Here is a 12,185-nt window from a genome sequence, read left to right as displayed (position 1 = left end):
ATGCTGATGCTGATGCTGATGCTGATGCTGATGCTGATGCTGATGCTGATGCTGTTGTTGCGCGAACTGTACTTGGAATTGGGGTTGCTGTTGCTGATGCTGATGCTGATGCTGATGCTGATGCTGATGCTGATGCTGATGCTGATGCTGATGCTGATGCTGATGCTGATGCTGTTGTTGCGCGAACTGTACTTGGAATTGGGGTTGCTGTTGCTGTTGATGTTGCTGTTGCTGTTGCTGTTGCTGTTGCTGTTGTTGCGCGTACTGTACTTGGAATTGGAGTTCATACTTTTTGCTTAGCTCGCCTTCCAGTCGCGCGATCAGATGAACAAGAGCCTCCGCATACTTTTTAGCTAAATGTAAATTATCCGGAGAAGCTTGTCGTAAAATTTTAGACAAGCCTTTTATGACAGAAAGGCAGTCTTGTTGTTGTTCCCGATTCCACCCCCGAGCAAGAGCAACTACTTTGCCAAGAAATACCGCTGCATGTACGGATCTGACAAACCACTGAATCGGCGCTCGTGTGAGCCAGCCTATCTTGTGCACCCTGTGCATCACATTGATAATTTGCTGGGCGGCTTGTGTGGCATACAAAACATAAAGCTCCGCAAATGATTCATCTACTTGTCGATGACCAGGAGGAGATAGAGCCAATGAGTAAATGTACAATTCCGTATAATAAAACTCAAACAGCAAGCATTCGCGGTCAAGGCCCACTTTTCTCAATAGCAATTGATATTTGGCCTCCCAAGCTATTAGCTTAGACCTAAAATATTTTAATAACGGAAGATAGTTGTCCGAATTTAGTATCTTATACATTGACTCCGGTGAAGAATACAGACTCTGGTGTGCAAATGACATAATTCGTAAAATATCAAGTTTTGAGTTATCCAGCGTTGAAAATGTCACCAACGGCGTCTCTTGAAATGCATATGAGAGCATTGATGGTCGTCCAAGTCGCAATGCTAGCGTTATGTCCGAGTAAAAACAAGCAATGCAAATCTCTCGCCATTTTGAAAAAAGATTCACATCTTGAGAAAGTCTCACGGCTACACCAATCATCATCCATGCCATCCTATCACTCCTACGAGCTGCTGCAAATCCACCATAGCCTCCTCCACCTTCTGGGCCGCGTCCATCCTCATCGTTACTGGGTAGATTAATTGGATTCGCATAATCTCCCACTCTATAATGTACCGCCCTTGGATTCCACTGTGATAAAAGTAAAAATGCTAATACGGTTGCAAGTGAAATACTCGAAGCTTCTGCCCACACAGTTTGTGACATTAAACTTTCTCCATATGTCCAAATAGTAGAATGCACCTGCTTAGATCGTTCGCTTAATCCATTAGTCGACGCATTCGCGTACTCTTTGTTAGCATCCGGCAGATTGCAATACCGGGATGCCAGCGAAAGAATGGTAACCAAAAGAATTGGATGAGCCGCCAAATTACTCACAGGCTGCAATCCGTGTGGAATATAAGGATAGTAAGGATAAAGACGTTCGAAAAAACTATAGCACCTCGTTAGACGTTCGAAAAAAAGAATAAAAACAAAAATAACATAAAAGGTCTTACAACTCATGCAATACTAAAATTTCTTCTTCAGTAATCATTCCTTGTATAACGGGGACAAATTGATTAAGTTTTGCGGATCTAAATGTCCACCTAGAATACACGTCTCTGCTTTTCAACTTTTTGCTTAAAGGCGCACTATCATGAACCGAATTTGAAAAGCTTTCTTCTTCTACTTTTCCTTCAGCACTATCAGCTACATGTGCTAAAATATGTAGTGCGTCGGCAGATGTATGCAGCCCTTTGTCCTTGATAAGAGATTTAGTGACCAGCTGTCTATCACTTTGCCGCTTACCATTGCTATTAATAAACCTAGACCCAGACTCAGAATCTTTTTTATCTTTTAGTGAATCATAGCGTAACCCAAATTCATCATCTTCATCATCTTCATCTTCATCGCCCTGTACACTACCATTGTTATTATTAAATGAATTTGAAAGTTGTTTGGCCTTGCCCGCCCGCACGTTTTTTGCGCCTCCGCGTCTGCTTGGTACAAATTCACAATTGCGTCCTTCCCGTTTACATCTTGCACATGGAGGGTCAGAAGGGTTATCTAATGACCCCAAATCACACCGCACCTTGCGTTCACGGCAATGAAGACATGCCTTATATGATCGTCGGAAAGGAAGAGTACTTCGGGTGCCCTGGCCTCCCTCACCACCCGAATTATCACTCATCTGAAGGAGGTCTTTGAATGGTCTAACTGTCTCATAAAACTATAACCCTTTTGTCAATAAACACAATCAACTTGCAACCAATCTAATATTCAAATTGGATAAGCGTTTCAATTGCTTAGTTCACAGAAGCGGATTTGGGCGGCTATATTCGGCAAACCAGAAAAAATGCCGAAGAGAGGGTAACACTTTCGCTTCTCATTTAATAGTTATTTTACATTCAATAATTCTTTTATGCGTTATCTATTAAATTTGAGAACAAGCTTTTACTTTCACCTTGTTCTTTCTTCAAAAATGTTAAAATGTTGAACTGGAGTTACTCCACGTATGCAAATAATATTTGTGTAGTCTACTCAATCAAACGAAGTTGGCAAAGGGTTGTACGATGAGGGGCTTAAAATAAAACGCCTAGAAGCAGTATCAGCAGACTCCAGCAATAGGCCACTAGAGCTAGACAGCTCATAGCTTATCAAATCTTGACCTTCTGCTCTATTGCCGTCATTTTCATCATCATCTCCAAATTCCAATCCAAATCCTATTAGGTTCTGAATTTTTTCATAGAAATTAAATAAGGAAAATAACACTGGAATTAATAAAAACCTTGGAAGCCACATGGTGAAATACTTTCCAAGCGGTGTGAGGTTAATAGAAGGCTGCAGAAACTCTTCAAAAACTGATGGTGTAGACAATCGAGGCGACATCATAACATATGTATAACTAAGTGGAATTGTCATTTTGCAAATCTGATTTGCGTAAAATATTGCTGAGCTAGAATCGGTATGTTTTTGTGCAAGCGCATATATGTTAAATATTTTCACTCCAGCTAAGCTTGCGTACGTTGAAATGCACATGTAAGCAATAATTCCAAACGACATCATCTCTTGTGTAAATCCCGAAGTCCGAGCTGTAACAAGACCTAAAAGCGAAAACATTGTTCCTTGCGTAGTTATTGACCATACAACTGTAATTGACAGTACAGATAATAACAGTCCAAGTGCGCGATAAATAAATGGAACAATGTAGTAATATACAATAAATGCTATCTTTGGCGAAAACAATGAGGATGAATTTCTAAATTTTAAAGATCGAGTTTCAACAGCCTCTATCACATCAGCAATATTTGCGGCATCATTAACCAGCACACGCCATTCCAGTTCGTATCTAGACTGTAGAATCTTTGCTTTTCTTAATCTCGAAGTCAAGTGTGATAAATAATCTTCAGTGACCTGACTTCTACTAATAAAATGACTCGTGTTTGATGACCCTGGTTCAGCCATCTTAATTAATTTTTCAATCCAATTTTGATATGGGCCCACTTTCACTGGTGCAAGCGACTTAGCTTCTGATGACACTTCGTTAAGCTGAGACCTTGATTCAATAAAAGAATCATGAACACGAGGCGCTCTTTTCTCAAGGTCATTCAAAATTAAACGTGGCGTGCTATTACGGAATAATTTCCTAGGGATCTTCATCTCATTAACAGAAAAGACATCTCGAATATGTGAAAGATAAACTTACCCTCACAACACCAATGCCCAAAAACCACATCGAAAAAATTAGAGCATAACTGTGAGACAGCGCAATTACTAGTCCTCTTACAGAAGATCTGGGTTAACCATTAGTATTTTATTGTAGAGCTTAATACAGCAAAGTCAAACTCACACTGCAAACCCCGCATAAAAAATAAAATAAATTAATCCAATAATACCGACGGTGAAGTTTATAAGCTGTTGTTTAGCATTAGCTTTGAGAGCTTCTCTTATTTTTTTACTGTTTTCATTTTGCCCGGACTCAAGATAGGCTTGTAACATCGGAAGAACCAACCTATCAAACATCAGACAAATTAAAGAATGAGGAAAAAATTGCTTACCAAGTCAAGCCAAACGATAACCAGTAAAGAATTCTCCATGTAAAATACGTGTATTTTCTAGGTAGCGAGAGCAATGGCTTACTATCTGAAAAAGTAGATGCTAGATCAACCGGAACCAGTAATATGATTGAAAATGGGATGAAAACTGCAATAAAAAGAGCAAAAACGAGATATGATGGCATTCGCCGAAATGAGCAGTAGTAATTTAGAAGAAGCAGAACATTTACCGCTATCAAAAAAAATCCCAAGGCAGATAAGCCCAGCTAATGAAGCAAATCAAGTAAGTTAACGACATAAAGACATCTAGAATGTTCTTACCATATTCCCGGCTCAATAAAAGAATCTCAAAAAAAAGTACGATGTACTTAGATAAGAGCTATAGTGAAAATAAATAAAATCCTAAAGATTTCTATTCAATTGTGCAAACGATGAGCTAACTGGTTCATGAACTTATTGTCCACAAGGATCTCATATCAGCGAACCTGTATTTAACCCGTAACCAATAGTACAGTCCTTGACTCGTCGATTAGACGAGTATTACACTATAATTGAGGTATACGCTATAAGTATAATTTAATGTATATACATACTGTACTATAACGTACGTGCTTGCTCTTTCAATTTAAACATTTGGTGATTGGTGACAGCGCCGCATTTGTGTTTTTTCGGGCCACTTCGCATGTTTAAATTTGACTTGAAATGCGGATTTTAATAGGCGGCGTTAATCAGACAGTGATGCTAATTATTTCTTGTTAACATTTGACATGTGTATAAAAAAAAATGAAAGAATGAAGAATATCTATTTAAAAATCGCTGGTGTTATATAAATTATACAAATTATTTTTATGAAGTGAGCTACTGGCAAATAGAGTGAGTGAATCGTGACATATACATGAAGAATATCATCATTACTCAAATTTGAAGTATTTTATCCGTTTTAATCGTTTTTTTTATACACACAAACTATAATATGGATTTATCATACCAGTGAATAGTTTGCTTCTAGCATCATCAAATGAAATAGTGTCTTACTATGTTTCCAATTCCAAACACATTGCATCTTCAGTTCATTTGCGTCTCTGAAAGAAACGAGATAGTACTCTTCTTATTGTTGGTGTGCTTGTGCTAATATTATGTTTTTTTTATATTTTTTAGATACCAAATGTGTCACATTATTTTCTGCTGTCCATAGAGATTCCAGGGATATAGATTTATGAATACCCGTATATTATTAACAACAATTAGTTCAATATATATATTCAATTATCGTGCAAAAAAAAACAAAGTCAGAAACAGGTTATATAGGCTGAAAAAGGGTTCTAATGTTAATCTAAGAATAAAAGTTAAAGAGCAATAAATACCAATATACATATTATCAAACGAAACTATATTTAACGAATCTCATTGAATTTGCTAAATTTCATATTTATAATAATCTGTGACAGAAGGCTGTCCTGTTCTGAGAAGAACAACTAGGCCTTAAATTATTACAACTATTTCAGACCAATCATCATGGATGATATAGCAGCTACAAGCACAAATCTCATGACGAGGAGTATGTGTATTATGCGCCATTATGGTCGGATTATTGTCATGCTCATTGTTTCACCACTACCGCTACCTCTACTGCTACCGATCTCATTTCTTCTTTGGATTGCCATGCCGATGACAGTCCCGATTTGAATAATCCATTTAATAGTTCGGAATTATCATCATCTTCCTGCCGTACCGTATTTGGTTCTGTTTCATCAGCACAGGCCAAAGAAATTTATCTACCGAGTATCATGAGTTTTTGATTTTTTTTTTGAAGTCTTCAGCGCAAGATCTACCGCCGCACCGTCCCCGTTTTAATGATGCTATTGATCTTGTCGCCGATTCGGAACCACCGTTCAAAACAATTTACAGTATGTCGCATCATGAGTTGAAAGTTTTGACGAAAGAACTTGAAGAGAATTAGTGACAAGGCATTATTCGTCAATGTCGTCAGTGTATGCTACCGTTTTTTTTGCGTCGAAAAAAGATGGCTCGCTACGCCTTTGAGTTGACTATCGTGGGTTAAATGCGATTACTGTCGATGTTAAGTCTCCGCAGCAAATGGTTGCGATGGGTCAGCGATTTGCAGTACCGGTCGCTGAGTAGCGCTTGCTAGGTTCGTTACAAATTGGTCGCCATTTCGACCAATTGAAATTGGAGCGTGAATTTCTGACCGCGGAGATGAGATGACGAGTACCTTAGGTATAGTTTCATATAAAACGCCGGTAATAGTTTGCAAGGCCCAGAAAAGACTGGAGTTTCTTAACAGAGGATGGTGTTGGAAATTCTTTTATTATTATTAATATTATTATGATTATTAGAGATGGCCACGGATACGGATATGACATTTTGAATTCGCGAATAACGGATATATCCACGTATTCGTGCATACTGGCAAGTAAGGAAGTTAGTCAAGCAGGCTCCAAAAGTCCACAATCAGGAATAGTCAATGCAATTGATTTAACAACTTGAACTTGTCCCAAATTGTAACTGGCGCTTACTTAACGCGTCGGATTTCAGTTAGGCGGTGCCATTCCAACCGGCTACCAAGACGCGCTTTGATTGGCGATCCATCCCCTTGACGCGGCCCCTTGATGCGTCAATTAGCACTTTCTCTCTCCTTAATTTATTTTACCAACGCACTTATCTCTATCCTGCCTTAGCCATGGCTGCTAGAGATTATCTTAGGGCTGTACACGGATTGCGGATAGTGCGGATAATTGCAGATATGCGAATAATGTCCCAATTAGAACTAGCTTCATATAAATAGGGTATAGGTTAGGGTTAGTAAGATTATGTTTTGATATTACATAACTATTTAGCTTAAGTTATGTAAGTCAGCCAATACAAACAAGTTAACTGGTTAACAACCAAGCTAACTTAACTGTTAACTTAGTTAACCTTTAAAAAGTTTAGCTAACTTATCGAAATTACTGATGAGTCGGCGAGGTTGTCTCTTTCGTAATTATTTTATTTTATTGACTCAACTTACATATTACACGCGATCGAGATTATTGCCCATGATAGAAATTATGCACCCATTAAAACGAACCATATATCTCCAATAATAGTACGCCTTATTTTTCACTTTGAAATGTTTTCAGAGCTCCCAAATGAAGAAAAAATATATCTTTTAATTATAATATAATAATATTAAAACAAAGATCTTTTAATTCGCTCGCCCTAATAAAATACCAGTCACGTGATGATTTTTTGCAGATATCGTATCCGCATGTATTTTCTTTGCAGATAATTTTGCGGATAGTTATTCGCATGCTTTTGGCATTGCGGATGCGGATGCGGATATTGAAAAACCATGCAGATATCGTACCGTGAACAGCCCTAGATTATCTCGCAATTCCAGCCGCTGAAGTGTTTGTCGAACGTCTATTTAGTGGTGGCAGAGATCTCATTGGAGTTAGACGATACAACTTAAATGGTGATACAATGAGAAAGGTAGTCTTTCTTGGTGAGAGTTTTAAGGGGCCAAAATGATCTAGTGTATATTCAGGTAGTGGTGATTGTCACGTTTTATATATATATTTGTTACACTTCATTATACTTTCTTATTAATGTTAATGTTATTGATATATGTTATTGTTACGACTTACAAATACTGTATTGTTTTTAATGGATGTTAAATATTATACTAGAAAAAATACTTTCAACCTTGGAATACTATGATATCCGTCTTTATCCGCGGATATTATCCGTACGAATACGAATAGAGCCAAATATCCGCGGATATCTATCCGTGGACATCTCTAATTATTATTATTATTATCCTTTATTTTAAGCAAACATGCAACTATTCCAGTGGTGGCCTGCTGTATTACAAATAATATAATACAGTAAACCCTCGCTATAGTAAGATATCTCTGGTAGAAATATTTGCTTCTTATATCGAGTTCTTATTATAAAAAGTTGCATAACAGTCTATTTAGTTTTGCATTTATGCATTAAATTGAAGTAAATGTATTAGTTCAGCACAAAAAGCTTTTTAAGTCATAACGTAGAACACCTAGTGGGCTGGACATCCAAGCGGGCCGGACACTTTACCGCGCTCTTCACTGAATAAATCTAATAAATAGCCATAAAATAATGAATTATAAGAAAAAAAATTACAGAAACAATTTTTAAAATGATTGTACAGTATTTGGATACGTACGAGCGGTGTGAACAGTGCTAGCGCAGATGCTGCAATGCTTGATGCACGGTCGGACAGATCGTGGATGTTCATCAACTTCAGTCGGGTTGCGATTTGGCGGTTCACCCACATCACTCTGCTGGAATATATTCCTTGCTTCGTCCGCAAAGACGTTTTTTGTTTTCTGCGGCGCTTGCTAAGGCCTTCGAAGGCATCCTTAAGCTCCTTCAGCTCAACCTCGTGGATAGCTTCGCGGTGTATCATCCTCGTCAACTGCTTTTCTATCCGACCATACGCTTCAAAAAAAGATGTTGGCGAGCTATTCTGATGATTTACATACTTATTCCTAACTAAGTCACCCTGTAAGTCGACTTCTCTTACGGTAGACGGCGTTTGCGAAGTCCATCTGTCTGGTGTTGTCTCGGGCGAAGTGGGCCGCGGTGGTGTCCGTGGCATCACGTCCAGCTTCGACAAGACCTTCTCTGGATCGTGAGGCACTAGGCCTGCCCCTTCAAATCCCGCCGTAACATTTTTTTCCGAAAGTGCAGAGAAAAAATACGCCCTGAACGCGACAAGAAAATCTTCCCTCTTCACATAGGTGAGATGCCTGAGGATAAGCTGGCTAATTTCCCGCCCATATGCCTTCTTCAAAGGACCAAAACATCCGACGTCCAATGGCTGGAGTAAATGGGAAGAATGTGGCGGCATATATAAAGTTATGATTTTCTTTTCTCTGCATAACCCAGTGAACTCGGCTGAGTGGTAATTCTCATGGCCATCAAGGATTAACAATCGATATGCGCCTTTAGAGCGATTAACAGTGTGTTTATAAAAATGCCGTAACCAGTCCAGCCCAGTCTCGTTGTTACTTCATCCAGTTTCAGTGGTTTTGATGGCCCAATCCCCTGGAAAGTTGTAATCCGTGTATCAATCTTTATAATGAAGTACCCCCTTTAACACAATGTACGGAGGGATGCACCAACCAGTAGCATTCACTCCCTGAATCTGTGTAACCCACTCACGATTGCCAGGCTGAACTATTTTTGCCTTACCACGTAAATCTGAGCTCGTAACGACCATACATGAAGTGATGATACTCATAGCAAAGCCTGTCTCGTCGAAGTTGTAGACATCCACGTCTTGAATGCCGTACTTGGCCCTTATGTCTTCTACGAGCGCAAACCACGCACGTATTTTGTCCAAATCTTCAGAGAGAGCTCTCTGGTAGTCATAACCACGAGTATAACGCGTCTGAAGCTCTGGTCTTCGTTTGACAAATCTGGATGCCCAGTCTCTACCGACGCGTCCCGCGTCCCGTCTCTTCAGAAGAATATTGGCCGTATCTGCCACATAAGAGAGCCGTGGAGGAAGCCTTCGATTGATTAAATCTAGAATCCACTCTAAAAGAATATCCCCTTCGGATTCTGTCAATTTCATCGATTGGGGCGACAATCTGCTATGGAAGATGTGCCCTTGAGTGTCATGAATGAACACTGACACCATGTTCGCCACCGCGAACGCGACGCACGGACGAACACGGAGGATGGAGCGGAGGACGGAACGGAGGATAGTATGAAGTGCGTTGTTTGAAAGTTTATTGTACGGAAGCATACTGGGAGAATAGTGATATAAGAATGGAGCCATTTCCCACATCTTTCACATCTTTGTACGGGCAATAACCAAAGACCGGACTGTGAGAGTGACTCCAGGCTTATTTTATTATTCTCAAAGGTATGTTTCCATAATGGTCAGTTTGTTTAGTCCATTTAGTTAATAAAGTCTCTCAAAGTTTGGGTAAGAGTCTTTGTTCGAACCGTGTTGCTCACATTGAGCCTGGTAGCGAGAGCAGATTTTGAGACACCATAGATACTTGCTGCCCTTCTAAGGCTAAGTGTTTGGTCATTTTTAATAGCTTAAACAGCTAATAAAATTCTACTTTCTTTTGAAGTCGATTCCATTCTTTTTTAGTCGAATACTGTCATAAAAATACAAGCTGGCAGAGCGCGGCAAAGTGTCCAGCCCACTATGGTTCTACGTTACTGGCTCATTTTAGATGTTTTACAGCGTCTCATAAATTCCCCAAACTGCTTCAATGATTCCAGAGCACTTTTGGAATCCTTCTGTTGTTCACCAAACAACTGCAAAATTTCGTAGGCTTCATGAGCCATTTTACTTGAAATCAAAGGTCTATCCTCCATTTCCTCATCAGACTCCTCACTTTCAGGCTCAAATTGAGCGACAATAAAAGCTTCTATATCCTCAGGAGGTTCTTCAGAAGCCTCAACCTTTTTTATCTTAAAAAGGGACACAGAATGCCCTATGTTGTATTGACTACTTAGCGTAGGAGAAAATGAAAAAAAAAATCGAGACAAACGAAAGTAAACCAAGAATGGTGTAACTGAGCGAAGAAACAGAGAATATAACAGAAAGATGAAGAGAGAAGCAAAATATCCGATACAAAGAAGACAACAAGGATTTTTTTTTTTTTTTTTATTTTTCTATTTTTTTCCTTTTCTTCATTCATTCATTTTTTTTTTTTTTTAAATATTATAATGAAAACACAACGAAAAGATCACCATTAATCGCAGACGAGTGCCGCTGCGGCGCGTGTAAACAGATCCTGAAACAATCTAACGTCCTGGGCTGGATCGCTTTGGCATGGGTACCTGCGTCTAGAGATATGTAGGTTTTGCACGGCTGTAACAATCGTAGCATGATATCGCGCACGTCCGATATCGAGAGGACCCGCCATAACCTCTGGAGAGACCACGATCCCCAAAGGGGCGCGATCAAACAGCAATGGTAGAACCTGTGTTGCTGGGTGTCGAGGCCAGCTTGACAAAGCGCGCATTGTGATGGATCCGGAAGAGCTGCCAAATTATGATTTAGTAGCCAATCCGCACTGAATCGAGAAGACGTAGAAGCGTGATTTAACGAGAGAAGGTGAGCGACCTCTGCGAATCGACCATTCCATTTGTAGAGCGAGTTTACAACTCTCCAGCGTTTTCGCCAGAAAGTCTGGTCGCTTGGTGGGCTCTGGGGGCACAACGGAGCCCTCGGTGCCGAAAGAGAAACGTGCGTCCTCTTGAAGTCAGTGATTTGGGCGAGAGAGCCTTGGCTGGTGACTAGGCAGTCATCTGGGAGATGGTCCGGTTGAGGAGAGCCTATGCGTAGTGTCCCAAGCCCGGGGACAGTAGAAGGGTCCACCCGCACTTTGAGAATATTAAGTGCTTCGAAAGATGCTGTCCACTTTCCACGGGGTGAGATGCCTGCCCAGTAGTGGGTGAGATGGAGTGCGCGGTATACCCAAGAGTCGACGTGCGCGATAGCGGGATCATCGAGAATGTTTCTTCCCAGACGCTGATGAAATACGTATCGGGGCTCGATATCGTCAATAAAATTTGCTCGGATTCTATCTTGCCAGTAATGCTCGAAAGGTCGGCTGAGCTTATGGATCCACTGGGCGCGTGCCCCGCATAGCTTCTCAGGCAGATTCCAAAGACCGAAACCTCCCAGTTCGGACAAAACTTGTAGCCAGTCTCGTGATACCCGATGCCTTCGCCGTTTTCCCCAGATCTTTTCGATTGCCGTCTTTCGAATGGCATCTAAGATCTCGGGCGGAGCTGGATGGAATTGGTCGAGGTATACTATCTTCGAGTATACGAAGGTATTGATCACCCAGCAGGCTATGCGTAAGGATAAATCGTATATCAGTAGCTGTTGTGTCCTGCGTGTTAGGGCCTTGCATACCTCCCGCCATTCATCCTTGAAATCTGTCGTGCCAAGACGGATGCCGAGATAGCGGAAAGTAGGCACAGTGAGTGAAAATCCCGTACGATCGACTATCCGAGCAGTCTCCGTTGGGTTCTGCGCGCCAAAGACGTAGA

General features: G+C 40.4%; 2 protein-coding genes across 2 annotated transcripts in view; both read right to left on the bottom strand.

Moving 5' to 3' along the window:
* V1514DRAFT_286427 (uncharacterized protein) overlaps positions 1-2,251 on the bottom strand; it is a gene marked incomplete at both ends in the record, with an annotated part of 3,158 nt that extends 907 nt beyond the window's left edge. Inside the window, 2 exons of the mRNA XM_066925200.1 lie at positions 271-1,513; positions 1,578-2,251. Coding sequence (XP_066780820.1) covers positions 271-1,513; positions 1,578-2,251 — 1,917 coding nt within the window. The remainder of the gene's footprint in view (positions 1-270; positions 1,514-1,577) is intronic.
* Positions 2,252-2,403: 152 nt separating this feature from the next.
* Positions 2,404-4,760, bottom strand: V1514DRAFT_338416 (LMBR1-like membrane protein-domain-containing protein). Its single transcript, XM_066928832.1, has 6 exons — positions 4,601-4,760; positions 4,437-4,527; positions 4,119-4,381; positions 3,911-4,072; positions 3,767-3,854; positions 2,404-3,714 (listed from the first exon to the last, which is right to left on the bottom strand). Exons 2-6 carry the CDS (start codon positions 4,437-4,439, stop codon positions 2,602-2,604), a joined length of 1,629 nt encoding a protein of 542 aa, XP_066780819.1. The 5' UTR covers positions 4,440-4,527; positions 4,601-4,760; the 3' UTR covers positions 2,404-2,601.
* Positions 4,761-12,185: the final 7,425 nt, after the last annotated feature.

Source organism: Lipomyces japonicus (assembly GCF_038497905.1).
Source record: "Lipomyces japonicus strain CBS 7319 unplaced genomic scaffold V1514scaffold_75, whole genome shotgun sequence".
Classification (NCBI taxonomy): Eukaryota; Fungi; Ascomycota; class Lipomycetes; order Lipomycetales; family Lipomycetaceae; genus Lipomyces; species Lipomyces japonicus.
Note: the sequence above shows the minus strand (reverse complement) of the source record. Positions and strands in the feature narration are given on the sequence as shown.

Excerpts from the sequence above, each read along its gene's own strand:
- V1514DRAFT_338416 (XM_066928832.1), bottom strand. Across the intron at positions 3,855-3,910 it reads TTTTATGCGGGGTTTGCAGT|ATCTTCTGTAAGAGGACTAG; the intron begins GTGAGTTTGACT and ends TGGTTAACCCAG. Across the intron at positions 3,715-3,766 it reads TGGGCATTGGTGTTGTGAGG|ATCCCTAGGAAATTATTCCG; the intron begins GTAAGTTTATCT and ends AATGAGATGAAG.